This window comes from Cyprinus carpio, chromosome B3 (genome assembly GCF_018340385.1).
Source record: "Cyprinus carpio isolate SPL01 chromosome B3, ASM1834038v1, whole genome shotgun sequence".
NCBI lineage: Eukaryota > Metazoa > Chordata > Actinopteri > Cypriniformes > Cyprinidae > Cyprinus > Cyprinus carpio.
The window spans coordinates 42,260,342-42,282,353 of record NC_056599.1 but is presented as its reverse complement, the minus strand read 5'-3'; the positions used below and the strand labels follow the sequence as shown (position 1 = coordinate 42,282,353).

At 38.3% G+C, this 22,012-nt stretch overlaps 2 protein-coding genes across 2 annotated transcripts in view; both read right to left on the bottom strand.

Annotated features, from left to right (window-relative positions):
* The window catches only part of LOC109072524 (gastrula zinc finger protein XlCGF8.2DB-like), a 32,437-nt gene extending 18,568 nt beyond the window's left edge, over positions 1–13,869 (bottom strand). The window contains exon 1 of the mRNA XM_042721028.1: positions 13,756–13,869. The gene's annotated coding sequence lies outside the window, so the exon portion shown is untranslated. The remainder of the gene's footprint in view (positions 1–13,755) is intronic.
* Positions 788–13,890, bottom strand: LOC109072523 (gastrula zinc finger protein XlCGF8.2DB-like). Its single transcript, XM_042721027.1, has 2 exons — positions 13,756–13,890; positions 788–1,946 (listed from the first exon to the last, which is right to left on the bottom strand). The coding sequence occupies exons 1-2, from the start codon at positions 13,838–13,840 to the stop codon at positions 955–957; spliced, it is 1,077 nt and encodes a 358-aa protein (XP_042576961.1). The 5' UTR covers positions 13,841–13,890; the 3' UTR covers positions 788–954.
* Between the last annotated feature and the right edge of the window lie 8,122 nt (positions 13,891–22,012).

Below are 22,012 nucleotides of genomic sequence, written 5' to 3'. Positions count from 1 at the left end.
TTTGACATACTTGAACATTTTTTTTTAAAAAATACCCAGGGAAAAAAGTAACACAGTAGTAACTTTCCCTGGTAATTAATTACTTTTCTAATGATCTAACTTTTTTTACTATTTGTGAGAAGAAACTAGTATCTATAACTAATTACTTTTTTAAAGTATCATGTCCAACACTGCTAAAAATGCATCAAATAATTCAATGCAATGCTCATTATGCAGTTCACCATTTTATTTATAATTATTTAGTTACATTGTGGCATTTTGCAGTAAGACAGAAATGTAATATTTTGATTCCATGTTACCAGTAAACTGAATGGCACAATGTCTCCATACAATCGAAATTAAAGCGTGTCTACTGTAATGTTTCAAACTATAGCAAAGGAGACAGGTGTGAATACAGTAATTTATTTATAGAAAATTTAAATAAAAAGCCTCAAGATAGGTATAAAAAAAAGTTAAGAATACAAATAAAAGACATGGCTATGAAGATGGCGTAATCAGATGTTGAACACATTCAGCTGTGGTGTGAGCATAGTCTTAATTTCAAATACCCATTTTCTTGTGCTATTTTAAATTGCAGGGCCATTTTAAGCTTTCTCCAACAGAGCACAAAAATACTGTCTGACTTTCATTGACTTATTAGGTACATCTATCGGGTGTAAATGTCAAAAGAAATGTATTACATTGATCACAGTTAATGGGCCTTTCTCCAGAGTGAATATGCTGGGGATTTTTTAAAATTGCTTCTTTTGGTGGTAATCGTCGTAGTAGTAATTTTTTTTTTGAATGATGTTGTTAGGCCTCTTTCTAGTGTGAACTCCTCTGTGAGTCTTTAGGTTTCCTCTGACTGTGAAACACTTTACACAATGATGGCATATAAAATGGTTCTCCCCAGAATGAAATGAAATGTGGGTTTCTTCACATGATTCCACACTAAGCTCTTCCCACAGGCTTCTCTCATGTGTGTTGTTTTCTCACATGAGCGTTGAGGCTACCTTTATTTCTGAAACTCTTTCCACACTGAGCACATTTACAGCATTCCTCTGCTGAATGAGTCTTCATGTGGTAATCAAGTCTTATCATACATATGAAACGCCTTCCACACTGATCACATTTGAAGGGTTTCTTTCCAGTGTGCATGATCTTGTGACACTTAAGACTAAATTCTGTTGTGAGGGTCTTTCCACAACGATCACATGTGAACAGCTTCTGTCCAGTGTGAACTCTCATGTGGTAATTACGGGAGTATGCATTTGTGAAATTCTTTCCACAATACTTGCAAGAGTAAGGCTTCTCTCCAGTGTGAACTCTCATGTGGATTTTAAGGTTTTGTTTTGCAGGGAAACTCTTTCCACACTGTTTGCATGTATAAGGCTTCTCTCCAGTGTGAATGTTCATGTGGGAATGAAGGCTGCCTTTCTGTGTAAAACTCTTTCCACACTGATGGCAAGTGTAAGGTTTCTCTCCTGAGTGAGTTCTCATGTGTCTTTGAAGGTTTTGTTTTTGAGTGAAAACGTTTCCACACTGTTGGCAGGTAAATGGCTTCTCTCCCGAGTGAGTTCTCATGTGCCTTTTAAGGGCTTCTTTTTGAGTGAAACTGTTTCCACACTCTTGGCAGGTGTAAGGCTTCTCTCCTGAGTGAGTTTTCATGTGCCTTTTAAGGGCTACTTGTTGAGCAAAGCTCTTTCCACACTGTTGGCAGGGGAATGGCCTCTCTCCAGTGTGAACTCTCACATGAATTTTAAGTTTTTGTTTTTCACTGAAACTCCTCCCACAATGATGGCAGGTAAAAGAACTGTTTGATTTGGTTTTCTGAGCTCTTTTTCGTACAGAAGCTGTTTTAGTCTGTGTTGCTTTTTCACCAGTTATGAAATCATGGTCTTTCTCATATTGATCTGTCTGTTCCATTTCATTTAGGTCTTGATTCTCCTCTTTCAGCACCAGCAGCTCTAAAGCAAAAAAGATAAATACAAGGTAACCACAGTTTAAAGCCACAAAGCAATAGATGTGAAAACAACATGAAAGCATTTAAGGCTGGAACATTTAAGACCAGTTTACTTCCAACGACTCAGCTTCAGAGTGGAGAGGACTGAGAGCCATCACTAACTACAAGACACCATCCCCCTGCACTGAGGCTAATCAACGACTTGCTAACGGACCTGAATGAGTTTTATTGTAGATTTGAAACCCCCAACACCCATTCTGAACAAAAAGAAGAAAAGCACCAGGCCCAGATGGCGTTACACTAGCCTGTTTGAAAACCTGTGCTGACCAGCCTGCCCCCATCTTTTCACAGATCTTCAACAGATCTCTGGAGTTGTGTGAAGTACCTTCCTGCTTCAAATGCTCCACCATCATCCCCGTTCCAAAGAAACCCAAGATTACAGGACTTAATGACTACAGACCTGTGGCTCTAACATCTGTCACCATGAAGTCATTTGAAAAACTGTTTCTGGCTTATCTGAAGGACATCACTGGACCCTTACTGGACCCCCTGCAGTTTGCTTACTGAGCAAACAGGTCCGTGGATAATGGAATCAACATGGAATTGCACTTCATCCTGCAACATCTGGACAAAACAGGGACTTATGTGAGGATCCTGTTTGTGGACTTTAGCTTGACTTTCAACACCATCATCCCAACAGCCCTCCAAACCAAACTGACCCAGCTCTCTGTTCCCAACTCTATCTGTCAGTGGATCACCAGCTTTCTGACAGATAGGCAACAGCTAATGAGACAGGGGAAATACATGTCAAACAGCCACTCCACCAACACTCGTGCCCCTCAGGGATGTGTTCTCTCCCCACTGCTCTTCTCGCTGTACACCAACGACTGCACCCCTAAAGTCCCTTCTGTCAAGCTCCTAAAGTTTGCAGATGACACTACAGTCATCGACCTCATCCAGGACGGTGATGAGTCTGCTTACAGACAAGAGGTTGAGCAGCTGGCTGTCTGGTGCAGTCTTAACAACCTGGAGCTGAACACTCTCAAAACAGGGGAGATGATCGTGGACTTCAGGAGAAACCCCCCTGCACACCCCCCACTCACCATCATGAACAGCACTGTGGCTGCAGTGGAGTCATTCAGATTCCTGGGGAACCACCATCTCTCAGGACCTGAAGTGGGACAATCACATTGACTCCATTGTTAAAAAGGCCCAACAAAGATTGTACTTCCTTTGCCAGCTGAGGAAGTTTAACCTGCCACAGGAGCTGCTGAAACAGTTCTACTCAGCCGTCATTGAGTTTGTACTGTGCACTTCAGTAACTGGTTTGGTTCAGCTATAAATCAGACAACAGAAGACTACAGAGAATGGTTCGGACGGCTGAAAGGATTATTGGTACTCCCCTGCCCACCCTTCAAGAACTGTATACATCCAGAGTGAGGAAAAGGGCTCAGAAAATCACTCTGGATCCCTCACATCCAAGTTACCCCCTTTTTGAACTTATGCCTTCTGGCCGGCGCTTCAGAGCCGCAAATACCAGGAGAGTCAGGCACAAGAACAGTTTCTTCCCCCAGGCAATCTACCTCATGAACAGTTAAATGTTCCCCACTTATGCAATAAAAATATGCAATATTCTTATATTTATTTGTTACTCCTTCATCCTAGTACATCGCTGCATCTTACTCAATCCTATTCCATTATCATGTATAGCACAATTGTTTATACACTTATTTATTTGCAAAGTTTTTTTTTTTTGACTGTGTGTGTTGTCTCTGTGTACTGGAAGCTTATGTCACTAAAACAAATTCCTTTTATGCGCAAGCATACTTGGCAATAAAGCTCTTTCTGATTCTGATCATGTCTGCTAACCCATCACACTTTTGATATGACAATCGTCCATGTGAGATGCATGATATGTAGAAGCCCACATCACCTCCGTAAAGAAAGCAGCAAAACTTTTCAAGTTCATCTCATCTGTTTTGTGTTTCTGGAAAAAGACACGCTGAGGAATAAGCCAGAATTTACCTCAGAAGATGAAGCACTGAGAGGAATAACCCAAAATTTACCTTAGAAGACACACAGAGGAATAACCCAGGATTTACATCAGAAGAAAATGCACTGAGAAGAATAAGCCAGAATTTACCTCATAACATCCACTGAGAGGAATAAGCCAGAATTTACCTCAGAAGATCCGCTGAGAGGAATAAGCCAGAATTTACCTCAGAAGATGACCCACTGAGAGGAATAACCCAGGATTTACCTCAGAAGATGACCCACTGAGAGGAATAACCCAGGATTTACCTCAGAACATGATGCGCTGAGAGGAATAAGCCAGAATTTACCTCAGAAGATGACCCACTGAGAGGAATAAGCCAGAATTTACCTCAGAAGATGACCCACTGAGAGGAATAACCCAGGATTTACCTCAGAAGATGACCCACTGAGAGGAATAACCCAGGATTTACCTCAGAACATGATGCGCTGAGAGGAATAAGCCAGAATTTACCTCAGAAGATGACCCACTGAGAGGAATAAGCCAGAATTTACCTCAGAAGATGATGCGCTGAGAGGAATAAGCCAAAATTTACCCAGATGATGACACACTGAGGAATAAGCCAGAATTTACCTCAGAAGATGACCCACTGAGAGGAATAAGCCAGAATTTACCTCAGAAGATGACCCACTGAAAGGAATAACCCAGAATTTACCTCAGAAGATGATGCGCTGAGAGGAATAAGCCAGAATTTACCTCAGAAGAAGATGCGCTGAGAGGAATTAGCCAGAATTTACCCAGATGATGACACACTGAGGAATAAGCCAGAATTTACCTCAGAAGATGACCCACTGAAAGGAATAACCCAGAATTTACCTCAGAAGATGATGCGCTGAGAGGAATAAGCCAGAATTTACCTCAGAAGATGATGCGCTGAGAGGAATAAGCCAAATTTACCTCAGAAGATGACCCACTGAGAGGAATAACCCAGGATTTACCTCAGAAGATGATGCGCTGAGAGGAATAAGCCAAAATTTACCTCAGAAGATGACCCACTGAGAGGAATAACCCAGGATTTACCTCAGAAGAAGATGAGCTGAGAGGAATTAGCCAGAATTTACCTCAGAAGATGACCCACTGAGAGGAATAACCCAGGATTTACCTCAGAAGATGACCCACTGAGAGGAATAACCCAGGATTTACCTCAGAAGAAGATGAGCTGAGAGGAATTAGCCAGAATTTACCTCAGAAGATGACCCACTGAGAGGAATAAGCCAGAATTTACCTCAGAAGATGACCACTGAGAGGAATAACCCAGGATTTACCTCAGAAGATGACCCACTGAGAGGAATAACCCAGGATTTACCTCAGAACAATGATGCGCTGAGAGGAATAAGCCAGAATTTACCTCAGAAGATGACCCACTGAGAGGAATAAGCCAGAATTTACCTCAGAAGATGACCCACTGAGAGGAATAACCCAGGATTTACCTCAGAACATGATGCGCTGAGAGGAATAAGCCAGAATTTACCTCAGAAGATGACCCACTGAGAGGAATAAGCCAGAATTTACCTCAGAAGATGATGCGCTGAGAGGAATAAGCCAAAATTTACCCCAGATGATGACACACTGAGGAATAAGCCAGAATTTACCTCAGAAGATGACCCACCTGAGAGGAATAAGCCAGAATTTACCTCAGAAGATGACCCACTGAAAGGAATAACCCAGAATTTACCTCAGAAGATGATGCGCTGAGAGGAATAAGCCAGAATTTACCTCAGAAGAAGATGCGCTGAGAGGAATTAGCCAGAATTTACCCAGATGATGACACACTGAGGAATAAGCCAGAATTTACCTCAGAAGATGACCCACTGAAAGGAATAACCCAGAATTTACCTCAGAAGATGATGCGCTGAGAGGAATAAGCCAGAATTTACCTCAGAAGATGATGCGCTGAGAGGAATAAGCCAAATTTACCTCAGAAGATGACCCACTGAGAGGAATAACCCAGGATTTACCTCAGAAGATGATGCGCTGAGAGGAATAAGCCAAAATTTACCTCAGAAGATGACCCACTGAGAGGAATAACCCAGGATTTACCTCAGAAGAAGATGAGCTGAGAGGAATTAGCCAGAATTTACCCAGATGATGACGCACTGAGGAATAAGCCAGGATTTACCTCAGAAGATGTCCCACTGAGAGGAATAACCCAGGATTTACCTCAGAAGATGATGCGCTGAGAGGAATTAGCCAGAATTTACCCAGATGATGACCCACTGAGAGGAATAACCCAGGATTTACCTCAGAAGATGATGCGCTGAGAGGAATAACCCAGGATTTACCTCAGAAGATGACCCACTGAGAGGAATAATCCAGGATTTACCTCAGAAGACAACGCACTGAGAAGAATAAGCCAGAATTTACCTCAAAAGATGATGCACTATGAGGAATAACCCAGTATTTCCTCAGAAGAAGAATGTGGCGGCTTGATCCAGCAGTTACAAAGCTATCAGATATCATTTACACAAGTCTTTTTTATTAACTTACTTGCATTAGTTGTTATTGTGTTACTGTGACATAACTTGTACACATTTTACTAGTTAGACTTTTCCAAACTATAATTCCTGACTAACTGTATAATCAAGAGACACATTACAAAGTATGTTTCATTCATTGCATCTAAATGTCTCACGACGCCAGGATGTTTTTTTAATATTCTATAAAAACACTATGAATGTTAGAGTAAGAACGTTTCGATTCAACTTGGTAACACTTTATAATAACGTTCAGTTATAAGTCATTTATAAATTATTAGTTAATGATGAACTAACCATTTACAAAACATGACTATACATTCACAAACGATTAATAAGTGCCATGTTAACGATTTACAAATGTGTTGTAAGTTATCTTAAAAAAAGTTCAAATCATGAAATAAATCAAACAGATCATTAGTAGATGGTTTATAAGTTATCAATTTATATACGTTATCACTTATAAATCATTGAAGTATATATGTCAAAATTGTTTTGTATAATTATCTCAATAAACAACTGTTAATCATGAACAAATGATAAATAACCATTAGTAAATGATCAGTATATGATTTATTGATGAAGTTGTAAGCTGGTCTGTGTTCAAAAGCACAAACATGCAGGTATGCTAAAGCACTATTTTTAAGAGGAGTAATTCATTTGGTTTGAAGTGGATAGACATTTATAGATGCCTTAGTCAGGTGATTCCAGTGGCTTGTGTTAAATCCTTTCACTCATCAGCACAGATTTGTGTTCTGTGTGGAGTGTGTGGATCTAGTGATGAAGTGAAGCTCTCAACCGCTTTTACCTTCCACTGAAGCTCACATCAGGTGCACAGAGTTAAAGACTCCATGTGTGTCAGAGAAGACCCTCACCAGTCAGCACTTACAATGCAGTACACACTACAAAGTGTTCAACACCTGTTATAGATGATGTGTAAATGCATGAATTAATCATTTACAAAGCTTTCTGCATCCCCTCATCTAAAGTGTAAACTATTCATCACTTGTAAATGTGTTCCATATCATTTGCAGATCTTTATAAATTATGTTCAAACTGCAATTTGTAAATTTACCATATGCAAAGATTCTGGTATACCTGGTATATTTATGCAAATATATTATATAGATATTATATATAGATATCTTTGAGCCCCTAACTCACCCCTTATACACGATTTTTTTAGCCACTTCACAAAAATAAAAATGCAATATAGATATATTGACAGTGACTGTTATCTTAGTTAATATACTATTGTATAAAAAGGATAATTTTAAGCTCCCTACTCCACCCTATAATCTTAAACATAACCATTTTGACATTATACAAAGTGTAACAGGCAGATAAATGTACATTAGTCATCATAACTTATTTAAAACATTTCAAAAAGCAGTATAAAACAGATAAAATGATGCGTGTGCTACATTACCACAACAGCAAAAAAGTTTCTGTGAGTTACAGAATGAAATTAAAGTGTTTAATCACTGCGAGTATTCTCCAGATCTGCATTACCATCCTCCAAAGTGTTGCGCTGCATCTCACTCAACACAGTAACTCAAATTTGGCACATGGCAGACAATCTGGGGGTTGAAAATCACAAGTGAAAGCCAATAAGGAGCGAGGTTTGACGTCGCAAACCTGTGTCGTTGTGTTGAAGCGCCAATTTTGAAAGTTTTAATGAATGAGATGGCAGATATGTACTATTATTATTGTATAATGATTATATTATGGAAAACAAATCTTTTTCTCACACGGTGGTATCGTACGACTTCTGAAGACTTGGATTAAATGCACAAAATAATGGACTACGTGTATGATGTGTTTTCATGTTATGGTGAGCAGCTGTCCCATGGGAAACAAAACAAAATTAAAGCTGCAAGCAGCGATGAAAGGGCCCTCGCACCCAGGCTTAGGTGATGAAACCGGTGGCCATAGGAGATCAGTGAACGTTGGACCATATGCTTTTAAAATGGTACTTGATTCATGTGATAAAAATTTATCAACTAATGGCACTTGATTTACGTGATAAAAATGTATCAACTAATAATTTATAAATCATCTACTAATGATATGTTTGATTTATTTCATGATTTAAACTTTTTTAAGACAACTTACAACACATATGTAAATTTTTAGCATACTACTCAATCATTTATGAACGTATAGTCATGTTTTGTAAATGATTAGTTCATAATTAACTAATAATTTATAAGTGACTTATAACTGAATAAAACATTACTAAAATGTTTGTTTTTTAATTTATTTTTTTAAATTATTATTATGTGTTGTTTTTTATTTGATTAGTTCATCATTAGCTTAAAATTTATAAATGGCTTATAACTGAATGTTATTATAAAGTGTTACCCAAAGCTTTGCTGTGATACACTCTGTTCATGAATCTATGTAGATGTTTATAACGTGCTTAACAAAAATAATTTTAGTTTAGTTAAAATGTTTTTGTACTGTAGCCTATAATACATACAAAAGCAAGCTTGTGTTTCTGACTATAAAATCATATTAATTTATGTGTTTAGGAATTATGAGTGGCCAATATTAATGATTACTAATGTAATAGTTGCTCATATATCAACATTCCATTTTCATTCCATTTAGTCATTTAGCAGACTCTTTTATGCAAAGCGACTTACAAATGAAGACAATAGTAGCAAATTAGCCTAATGCAATACACATAGCAAGTTTTTTTGTTGTTATTTTTAGATAGTTATATATTTACATAATAAATAGAAAACAGATAAAAAAAAAGAATAGAACAAACTAGTGTTAGAGGCCTTTTTATGCTTTTTGTTAATTGTACACTTCAAATTGTAAACGCAACACTTGTTTTTGCTCCAATTTTTCATGAGGTGAGCTCAAAGATCTAAGACTTTTTCTATGTATACAAAAGGCCTTTTTCTCTCAAATATTGTTCACAAATCTGTCTAAATCTGTGTTAGTGAGCACTTCTCCTTTGCCGAGATAATCCATCCACCTCACAGGTGTGGCATATCAAAATGCAAAAACAATTTCTAAAGTTTGGGTTCATAAACATTAGATTACTCACGCCCAAAGCAGTTATTGTAAATGAAATGATCACAGATAATAGTTTTGCTGTACTCTGCTTGACTGAAACCTGGCTAAAACCAAATGATTATATTGGTCTAAATGAGTCTACTCCACCAAATTACTGTTATAAACATGAGCCCCGTCAGACTGGTCGTGGGGGAGGTGTTGCAACAATATATAGTGTTATTCTCAATGTTACTCAGAAAACAGGATACAGATTTAACTTGTTCGAAATACTTCTGCTTAATGTTACACTGTCAGATATGCAAAAGAAATCTATCGTATCTCTTGCTCTGGCTACTGTGTATAGACCACCCGGGCCGTATACAGAATTCCTAAAAGAATTTGGAGATTTCCTTTCAGACCTGTTGGTTACCGTTGATAAAGCGCTAATTTTCGGAGATTTTAACATTCACGTTGATAATACAAATGATGCATTAGGACTGACTTTTACTGTTTTGGAGTAAAGCAAAATATCACCGGGCCCACTCATCGTTTTAATCATACGCTAGATTTAATTATATCGCATGGAATCGATCTTACTGATATAGATATGATGTTACTGACCATTTCCTTGTATCGTGCATTCTGCGTATTGATGATAATAACTATATAGCTTCGCGTTATCGTCCGGGCAGAACTATTGTTCCAGCCACCAAAGACAGATTCACAAATAACCTGCCTGATTATCTCAACTGCTCTGTGTACCCATAAATATACATGAACTAGACAAAATGACAAGAAAGAAAGAAAGTCGTAGTCTTGAGCGCAACTGGAGAAAAACTAACTTGGAAGTTTTTAGAATTGCGTGGAAAAACAGTATGTCCAGCTATAGACAGGCTCTAAAAACTGCCAGGGCCAAGCATATCCACAAACTCATAGAAAACAACCAAAACAATCCAAGGTTTTTATTTAGCACAGTGGGTAGATTAACAAATTACCAGACGCCACCCGATCTAAATATTCCCTCACAGTTAAATAGTAATGACTTTATGAATTTCTTCACTGATAAAATAGATAACATCAGAAATACAATAACAAATGTAGATTCTACATCGTCTAATACTTCCATTTCATCTATCGCACCCAAAGATAAACTGCAGTGCTTTACAACTATAGGACAGGAAGAGCTAAATAAACTTATCAATGCATCTAAAACAACAACATGTTATTAGACACTGTACCCACTAAATTACTGAAAGAGTTGTTACCTGTAGCAGAAAAACCGCTTCTCAATATTATTAACTCGTCGTTATCTTTAGGTCACGTCCCAAAACCATTCAAGCTGGCGGTTATTATGCCTCTTATTAAGAAATCACAACTAGATACTTGTGAACTGGCAAATTACAGACCCATTTCAAATCTATTTATGTCTAAAATGTTAGAAAAAGTTGTGTCTGCTCAAATGATCTCTATGAAGAATTTCAGTCAGGTTTCAGGAATAATAATAGTTCAGGAACTGCACTTGTTAAAATTTACAAATGACTTGCTTCTTGCGTCAGACCAAGGCTGCATCTCATTGCTAGTTTTACTTGATCTTAATGCTGCGTTCAACACCATAGATCACGACATACTCATAGATAGATTACAAAACTATACAGGTATCCAAGGACAGGCTTTAAGATGGTTTAGATCCTACCTGTCCGATCGCTAACAGTTTGTTTATTTAAATGGGGAGTCATCTCATTTATCATCAGTAAAATATGGAGTGCCACAAGGATCTGTCCTAGGTCCTCTGCTATTTTCAATATGTATGTTGCCCCTTGGTAATATCATTAGAAAATACGGGATTAGTTTCCACTGTTATGCTGATGATACTCAACTATATATCTCAACGAGACCAGATGAAACTTCTAAATTATCTGAGATAACAGAGTGTGTTAAAAATGTAAAAGATTGGATGACCAATAATTTTCTCCTATTAAATTCAGATAAGACAGAGATATTACTTATTGGACCAAAAAACATTACACAGAATCTCATAGATTACAGTTTGCAACTAGACGGATGTACTGTTACTTCTTCTACTGTCAAAAATCTGGGTGTTATATTAGACAGTAACTTGTCTTTTGAAAATCATATTTCCCAGGTTACAAAAACAGCATTCTTCCATCTTAGAAACATTGCCAAGCTACAAAACATGTTACCTGATTCTGATGCAGAAAAGCTAGTTCATGCATTCATGACCTCTAGACTGGACTATTGTAATGCACTGCTAGGTGGTTGTCCTGCATCTTCAATAAACAAGCTACAGGTTGTCCAAAATGCAGTGGCTAGAGTCCTTACCAGGTCTAGAAAATATGATCATATTAACCCAATTTTACAGTCTTTTGCACTGGCTACCTATAAAGTTCTGTATCAGTTACAAAAAATTATTACTTACTTATAAGGCCCTTAATGGCTTAGCTCCTGCGTACCTAACTAGTCTTCTACCACGCTACAATCCATCACGCTCCCTAAGGTCACAATTAATGGCTTAGCTCCTGGTACCTAGGATAGCAAAGTACACTAAAGGAGGAAGAGCTTTTTTGCATTAAACTGCTGTTTTTTGGTATTTTTTTCATTATTATGTTATTTTTTGTGTTTTATTTTCTCTGTTTAAATCTAGATAAAAAACACACCTCTTTGGCCAAGCATTCAAATAATGCATCTCATTATTTTGGACTGCAGTTATATCTGATCAAATGCGCATTATTATTCTTTAACTTGGGTTAAACGAATTAGAAGAGACAATCTAGAGTATGTAGAAACAAGAAAAATGCCTTTGATGTTTCTCTGTTTCTGCTGGATTTACATCCCGTGGTAACTAGGATTTACACAAGCTCCAGTCTGGATCCAGAACACCTGAGAAGAGATGATGCCAACCCCTAAGAGGACCTCATATGATGCTAACCCAGAGACAACATACAGAACTACCACATTCTGCTATAAGTTTGATTGCATAATTGCTGTTAATAGTGTTAATCGTCTGTTTGTTTACGTCTTTTATTGATTTTTCCAAACATTTCTGCAGTATGCTTATAAACTGACAGTCATCACTTATAAGTTACTACTAAATATTGTAGAAATTTAATTTTTCTGTAAAGTTGCTTTGCAGTGATTTGTATCGTAAAAAGCGCTATACAAATAAACTTGAATTGAATTGAATTGAATTAAATGAGGCATGTTCGGAACATTCTCTTGCCGTTTACGGTTGTTGTGAGGAACTATTTTTTAGCGGAAGGACTGCATTTAATGAACTTTCTTCAAAAAAGTAACGTGCGATCATGCAGCAGAAGGACACTCTCTCTCTCTCTCTCTCTCCAGTGCATCCCTAATAGAAGTGAATGGTTTTGTTATCTTCAGTGCAGTAGATATATGGTTTAATGCAGGGGTCTCCAACCCTGCTTCTGGAGAGCTACTGTCCTGCAGAATTCAGCTCCAACCCCAATCAAACACACCTGAACCAGCTAATCAAGGTGCTCAGGGCTACTTGATAATTACAGACAGATGTGTTGGAGCAGGGTTGGAACTGAAGTCTGCAGGATGGTAGCTCTCCAGGAGCAGGGTTGGAGATCCCTGGTTTAATGTTACTCAAACTACTTGTTTTGTTCAGGATATTTCTATCATTTCTCTGAATTATGTTATTTCTCCTGATTTACTGGGCTGGTTGACTTCAATTTACATTTACATTTATGCATTTAGCAGACGCATTTATCCAAAGCGACTTAAGCCCTATTCGCACAGGATTAGTATTACCTGGTGACCTCCAGTCATTTGTAATTATTGTGGAGGTTGTCTGTAATCTTAATCCCGTGCGAAACGGCCATGTCTGTAATTTGTAAAGTAAAAATTCCCCCGCAAAAGACCTACCATATTTCGCCGAACACCGAGGTCCTCTGATAATATTAGTCCCGTGTGAATCAACATCTCTGTTATTTTGGCGGGTCGTATATCATTTTTCGAGGTTTTTGTTTCTAACGCAATGCTCTACCACTGAGCCACAGGAACAAAATAAGGACTTAAAAAAAGGCTTCAAAATAACAAAACACTGAAGTGGGATCTTTCTCAGGTGCACTTAGTATTAGTCTGGTCATGTGATCTCAACATCTGTCCACATGAGACTCCATGTCAAATAAAACCACTTTAATTAGGATACTTCAGAAAAATCATTCATTTCTGTAGAGCTGGACATTTAATAACCGGATCAAATGAGTGAGTTGAGCTTTGAGAATAAAACCAACCTGTTTGTTCCTCAGTCTCTTCTTGTTTCAGACTGAACACTTCTTCAATCCTGAAGTCTTCACTCTCCTCTTTAATCAACGCCATCTTTATATCAGTGTGTCATGAGGATCTCAATCTCTTCAGCATGACTTTCTCTGTTTAAGATGAAGAGAACAATGAACAGAGAGCAAAATAAACCCAAACTAAATCTCTCCATCAGCTCCCTAGTTCAGTAGTCAGCACACTAGTTCAGTAGTCAGCTCACTAGTTCAGTATCAGTGTCACGAGGATCTCAGTCGCTTCAGCAGGACTTTCTCTGTTTAAGATGAAGAGAACAATGAACAGAGAACAAAATAAACCCAAACTAAATCTCTCCGTCGGCTCCCTAGTTCAGTAGTCAGCTCCCCAGTTCAGTAGTCAGCACACTAGTTCAGTATCAGTGTGTCACGAGGATCTCAGTCTCTTCAGCAGGAGTTCCTCTGTTTAAGATGAAGAGAACAATGAACAGAGAACAAAATAAACCCAAACTAAATCTCTCCATCAGCTCACTAGTTCAGTAGTCTGCTCCCCAGTTCAGTAGTCAGCACACTAGTTCAGTATCAGTGTGTCACGAGGATCTCAGTCTCTTCAGCAGGAGTTCCTCTGTTTAAGATGAAGAGAACAATGAACAGAGAACAAAATAAACCCAAACTAAATCTCTCCATCAGCTCACTAGTTCAGTAGTCTGCTCCCCAGTTCAGTAGTCAGCACACTAGTTCAGTATCAGTGTGTCACGAGGATCTCAGTCTCTTCAGCAGGAGTTCCTCTGTTTAAGATGAAGAGAACAATGAACAGAGAACAAAATAAACCCAAACTAAATCTCTCCATCAACTCCCTAGTTCAGTAGTCAGCTCCCTAGTTCAGTAGTCAGCACACTAGTTCAGTAGTCAGCACACTAGTTCAGTAGTCAGCACACTAGTTCAGTATCAGTGTGTCACAAGGGTCTCAGTCACTTCAGCAGGACTTTCTCTGTTTAAGATGAAGAGAACAATGAACAGAGAACAAAATAAACCCAAACTAAATCTCTCCGTCGGCTCCCTAGTTCAGTAGTCAGCTCCCCAGTTCAGTAGTCAGCACACTAGTTCAGTATCAGTGTGTCACGAGGATCTCAGTCTCTTCAGCAGGAGTTCCTCTGTTTAAGATGAAGAGAACAATGAACAGAGAGAAAAACAAACCCAAACTAAATCTCTCCATCAACTCCCTAGTTCAGTAGTCAGCTCCCTAGTTCAGTAGTCAGCACACTAGTTCAGTAGTCAGCAAACTAGTTCAGTAGTCAGCACACTAGTTCAGTTTCAGTGTGTCACAAGGATCTCAGTCTCTTCAGCAGGACTTACTCTGTTTAAGATGAAGAGAACAATGAACAGAGAGCAAAATAAACCCAACTAATCTCTCCGTTAGCTCCCTAGTTCAGTAGTCAGCACACTAGTTCAGTAGTCAGCTCCCTAGTTCAGTAGTCAACACACTAGTTCAGTACTCAGCACACTAGTTCAGTACTCAGCACACTAGTTCGGTAGTCAGCACACTAGTTAAGTAGTCAGCACACTAGTTAAGTAGTCAACACACTAGTAGGGGATTCCGCACACTTGTTCAGTAGTCAGCACACTAGTTCAGTATCAGTGTGTCACAGGGATCTCAGTCTCTTCAGCAGGACTTTCTCTGTTTAAGATGAAGAGAACAATGAACAATGAGCAAAATAAACCCAAACTAAATCCCTCCATCTGCTCCCTAGTTCAGTAGTCAGCACACTAGTTCAGTGGTCAGCACACTAGTAAGGGAGTCAGCACACTAGTAAGGAGAGAGTTAGATCACCTGCCTAGACAAAAACACTCAAAACTAATTCATAAAAGAGCACAAGTAATACAGTCAGTTCATATTTAGTTGTGATGTATATACAGTGAATCAGTTTGTAGATTATCAATAAATCACACTTGCATGAGAGCATTTTCAGCTGGTTTGAAACAGTTTTCATTCAAAATTAATCATGGCTTTATTGTAGTAAAAATGTGGTAACCATGTTTTTTGGAATATTACCAATTGTATAACCACATTTTTTCTACAAACACCATGGTTAAACTATGGTCAGTGTAGCAAATTCGTGGATAATTTGTGGTTACCATGCTTTACCTGCAGTAACCGTGTTTTTTTGTTTGTTTTGTTTTTTGTAGGAATTGAATGGTTAATAATAATATATAAAAGATTCGAATCACTGAATCATTTGAGAAGCAACCGATTCAATCGAGTCCGATTCAAAAAGCTCCGTTTCTCCGTCACTACTTAGAAGTGACCTGATTAGTGTTCATGATGGACTGATTCAGACACAGCGAGCGAAACAGACGAACCTTTCTGTTACTCGTGTGCGCGTGCGTTTACTCACACGAAATAACGCCTACTAATGTTAGATAAAGCATTACACTGTTACATTCAGTAGCAAATCATTAATAATTGCGTCGCTTAAAAACTATATAACTGACTGAACGGTTTTTGTTTGTTAAAGTTTTTTTAATTATTAAAAAAGAAGTTTTTTGTTGAGAATAATAACAGAAGAGGGGGTGGTGGGAGTATTATTATGTCGTGCCTCCAGAGCAAAATTAAAGTCCTTCCCAAAAACCAGCTCAGACACAATGAACAGCTTTCAGACTGCGACAGATTACAGAGAAACCCTGCAGCTCTTCTTACTGTATCAACAAACACATGTGACCCTGGAGTACAAAAACAGTCATAAGTAGCACAGGTATATTAGTAGCAATAGCCAACAATACATTGTATGGGTCAAAATCATCAATTTTTCTTTTATGGCCAAAATTATTAGGATATTAAGTAAAGATCATGTTCCATGAAGATATTTTGTAAATTCTCTACTGTAAATACATCAAAACTTAATTTTTGATTAGTAATATGCATTGCTAGGAACTTAATTTGGACAACTTTAAAGGCGATTTTCCTTGGATTTTTTTTTGCACCCTCAGATTCCAGATTTTCAAATAGTTGTATCTCAGCTAAATACTGTCCTCCTAACAAACATTACAAATCTACGGAAAATTGATTTATTCAGCTTTGATGATGTATAAATTTCAATTTCAAAAAATTGACCCTTATGATTGGTTTTGTTGTCCAGGTTCACACATATTTAAGACAAAATCTAATAATAACGTTGCTTTATTATATAGCGTAATTACCAGTGTTATTTAAATTTAAATATAAATTTAACCTAAAACAGATTTATTTGACACAAAGGTTCCATTTTAACTATTGTCACGGCCGGCTCAGAGCTGCGACAAATGAGGGAGGCAACGAGAATGCAAATGAATCAACAAATATTTATTAACAAAATAAAGTTTGCAACTGATAATTAAATATAAAAAACAACATTACTTACAACATTACTCATAATTATTATATGATGCAATCACACTTGTAGCAATATTTGGTAGTTCTGTATGTTGTTTCAGGGTTAGCATCATCTGAGGTCCCCTGAGGGGTACATCCCAACCTCCTAACTAACATCACAAACTACCCTGAGCCCATCTAGTCTTCAGTGGCTTGCCAAGCTCAAGGCGGCTTTTAAACACTAAACTCAACATCCACAACAATCCCATAACCAGGACTGCTGCAGAATACTGAAGTGTACCCCCACTCAGAATTACCACCCAAAACAAAAACCCAACAGAAAACCCCCCACTAACTAAACTGGGATGTACACCCCAAAAAAAAAAAAAAAAAAACCCACAAATAAAACATAACTATACACACACAAATCTCCACTACATATACTCCCAAATAACAACGTCACAGCATCTTTCAGAATCCACTCATCTCCTCCCCCATTATACTCATCAACCTCGGTGCCTAGGAGAAGAGATGGGATGGGGAGAGAGAGAAATCCCCAACCACACAGTCTACATCATCTTCTGAGGTTTGCAGTAAAATAGCTCCCGCTCCAACATTACTAGCGTCAACCTGTAATTTAAAAGATTTATCCAGTCTTGGTGCAACCAACACTGCAGACACAGTAAGGAGCGATTTAACATCCTCAAATGCTCTCTGACACAGAGGTCCACTCAAATTTTATTTTATATCGAAGGAGGTTGGTAAGAAGAGCTGTCACAGTAGAAAAATTCCGACAGAACCCCCTATAAATACCAACCTGATTAATTCCTTTTTTTGTGGTAGGAATAGGAAATTGATCAATTGCAGTCACTTTAGATCAAACGGGGCATACATGACCCTGACCTACTACTTTCCCAAGGTAAGTGACAGTGGCCTTAGCAAACTTACATTTGCTCAAATTTACAATAAGATTAGCTGCAGCAAAACAATCAAACAAAGCTCTAATCTGATGTAGATGTTCTGACCAAGTGTCACTATAGACGACTACATGTCTAAGTAAACTGCACAAACTTCCAAACCTGCAATAATTCTATTCAGTAACCATTGGAACAGACTGAAAAACTCTAATCTCTGCTCTACGGTCAAATAAGTGCTTCATTCTATCTTGTGAATGCCACAACTTCACTTTTGCCTGCTTACAAGATTCATACAATCACCCACAAAAATCACTTACATAATTCAACAAATGTTTTGGTGGATCAACCCCCTTCAAATCCTCAGACAAAAGTGACATTAGACTACGAACAGAATGTCCAGACACAAGCTCATTTGGACTAAACCCTTTGCTTTTTTGAGAAGATTCTCTAGCAGCCATAAGAAGCCAGGGCAAACCCTCTTCCCAGTCGCCCTCCATATGCGTACAATACGATCTAAACAGAGACTTCAGCGTTTGATGGAAGCGTTCTAGGACCCCCTGACTTTGAGCATGGTAAGCGCTAGCCTTCTGATGTGTAACGTGCAACTGTTTTAATATTTGAGCAAATATTTTTGAAGTAAAATTCGAACCTTGGTCAGTTTGTATGACTTTAGGAATTCCAAACAGAGCAATGAATTGCATTAAGGCTTTTAACACAGCCTTAGTAGTTATTGAACGTAACGGACAGGCAGCTGGAAATCTAGTTGCCTGACACATTATCGTCAGCACTGCTCTAGACTTAGGTAAAGGGCCCACACAATCCACAATCAAATATTCAAATGGTTGGTTTACCACTGGAATTGGAAAAAAGTGGTGCTGGTTTCAGGGTCTGGTTTGGCTTGCCAGTCACCTGACAAGTATGACAGGTCTTAATATATACAGACACATCTCGTTTTATCTTAGGCCAAAAGAAACTTCTCAGAATCAACTGATACGTTTTTTTAACACCTAAATGGCCTGAAGAATCATGAGCTGTTTTCAAAACAAGATTACAGAATTTTTTTGGAACCTTGAACAATTGGGTCACCTACAAAATCTTTACAAAGAGGCACCCACTTTTTGACTAAAACTTCTCCATCTAGATAATACCCCAAAGGTTTATCTGGCAGCACTTCTGGAGAAAGAATTCTCTCAAACAGGTCAACAAGCGATGCATCCGATCGTTGTTCTTTCACCATGTCATTCCGTGAGTTGGTTGGAACTGATGGTATTTCAGTTAGTACCTTACCTTCTTTTTTAACATTTGACTGAGACACAGATAAAGACTTAATCCCAGCACGAGTCACAACCGAAGAAACAAACACTTCTGTTAAACTTCTGTAAGGCTGGTGAACCAACTGACCAAACTCTACCTCCAGCTAAATTGTTTCCAAAAATAGTAAACACCTACAACTGGAAAACAGGGACATGCACAAAATCTGAAACCAACAACACTTTATGTAGAGGAACGGATACTACAAAGCCGATTCCAAAAAAGTTGGGACAATGTACAAATTGTGAATAAAAAAAGAATGCAATGATGTTGCATGGCATCAACACATCTCAAAAAAGTTGGGACAAGGTCATGTTTACCACTGTGTGGCATCCCCTCTTCTTTTTATAACAGTCTGCAAACGTCTGGGGACTGAGGAGACAAGTTGCTCAAGTTTAGGAATAGGAATGTTGTCCCATTCTCGTCTAATACAGGCTTCTAGTTGCTCAACTGTCTTAGGTCTTCTTTGTTGCATCTTACTCTTTATGATGCACCAAATGTTTTCTATGGGTGAAAGATCTGGACTGCAGGCTGGCCATTTCAGTACCGAGATCCTTCTTCTACGCAGCCATGATGTTGTAATTGATGCAGTATGTGGTCTGGCATTGTCATGTTGGAAAATGCAAGGTCTTCCCTGAAAGAGACGACATCTGGATGGGAGCATATGTTGTTCTAGAACTTGGATGTATCTTTCAGCATTGATGGTGCCTTTCCAGATGTGTAAGCTGCTCATGCCACACGCACTCATGCAGCCCCATACCATCAGAGATGCAGGCTTCTGAACTGAGCGCTGATAACAACTTGGGTTGTCCTTGTCCTCTTTAGTCCGGATGACATGGCGTCCCAGTTTTCCAAAAAGAACTTCAAATTTTGATTTGTCTGACCACAGAACAGTTTTCCACTTTTCCACAGTCCATTTCAAATGAGCCTTGGCCCAGAGAAAACACCTGCGCTTCTGGATCATGTTTAGATATGGCTTCTTTTTTTACCTATAGAGTTTTAGCCGGCAACGGTGAATGGCATGAGGGATTTTTTTGTTCGAAAATGTTTTCTGGAAGTATTCCTGAGCCCATGTTGTGATTTCCATTACAGTAGCATTCCTGTATGTAATGCAGTGCCGTCTAAGGGCCTGAAGATCACGGGCATCTAGTATGGTTTTCCGGCCTTGACCCTTATGCACAGAGATTGTTCCAGATTCTCTGAGTCTTTGGATGATATTATGCACTGTAGATGATGATAACTTCTTCAAACTCTTTGCAATTTTTCTCTGAGAAACTCCTTTCTGATATTGCTCCACTATTTTTCGTGGCATCTTGACTTCTGAGAGACACTGCCACTCTGAGAGGCTCTTTTTTATACCCAATCATGTTGCCAATTGACCTAATAAGTTGCAAAATGGTCCTCCAGCTGTTCCTTATATGTACATTTAAATTTTCTTACCCAATTCCGGCATCTTATTGCTACCTGTCCCAACTTTTTTGGAATGTGTAGCTCTCGTGAAATCCAAAATGAGCTAATATTTGGCATGACATTTCAAAATGTCTCACTTTCAACATTTGATATGTTATCTATATTCTATTGTGAATAAAATATAAGTTGATGAGATTTGTAAATTATTCCATTCCTTTTTTACTCACAATTTGTACAGTGTCCCAACTTTTTTGGAATCGGGTTGTACATTCAGTCCTATCCCTCTAAACAAGACATTACTACCTGTATATGATACACTGGAAAAAGGCAGGGCCCTCAGAAACAAACGATTCCATTGCCCCTGTGTCTCTGAGGATTTTTACTCGTTTACTCTCTTTAGAGCCTACTATGAAACATAACCCTCTGTAATAAAAGGTGAAAAACTAGATTTCTGATTTGGCCTTTAGCATGACAGTTATTGCAAACATCTGCTAAATCACTTTTCACAGGGGAACGAAACAGTTTTGCCCTAGAGAGATCAGAATTTTCCCTACTCTTATCATATGCAAACCCATAAGATTCACGTCTACCACTTCTGAAAATCTTTTGTCCAAACTGATTTTGTGCATTAAAGCAAATTCATCAGCAAGAACTGCAGCGTCATAAGCTGTACAAGCTTTAGTCTCAGTTACATAAGTCGCAATACCAGGTGGCATTGAGTTTTTAAACTGCTCCAACACTTCCTGCTCCCTTAAATCAGTCTTGACACCAGAAGCAGTACACCAGCAATTTAAATGAGTTTGATTTCTCTCACAAATTTTTATTTTTTATTTGTTTTGTTTTTTTATTTTTTTGCCAACCTCTAAATCTCTGTCTATATGCTTCCGGTACCAATTCATAAGCTTTCAAAACAGCTGAATTCAATCAACCATAGTTTTCTGAATCCTGAGTACTTCCTGAGCTCTTCCCGTGAAGACGCGCTGCAATAATAAAGTATGCGCTGAATCTGACCACTTTCTAGTATCAGCTACCCACTCAAACAAAGAGAAAAAGGTATCAATATCCTTTTCATCAAATCTATGCACAAGTCGTAAATTCGTGACCACATCAAAATCATGCCAATCATCCTCACTACCCTCAGCAGACAATCTTCTGGCTTCCTTAGAAAATTTCCCTGCATTAATCAAATCCAATTTATAGTGCTCAAGCTCTAATTTTCTCTTTTCAATTTCATACGTTGCTTCAATTTTTTCTGTTTGACTTTTTCCTTAGA

What these genes read in the sequence shown, in the direction of transcription:
- LOC109072523 (XM_042721027.1), bottom strand. Translation starts at nt 13,840, where the DNA reads ATGGCGTTGATTAAAGAGGAGAGTGAAGACTTCAGGATTGAAGAAGTG. An exon ending in AGAGACTGAGGAACAAACAG is followed by an intron (nt 1,947 to 13,755) that starts GTTGGTTTTATT and finishes TTTTTGCTTTAG; the next exon opens with AGCTGCTGGTGCTGAAAGAG.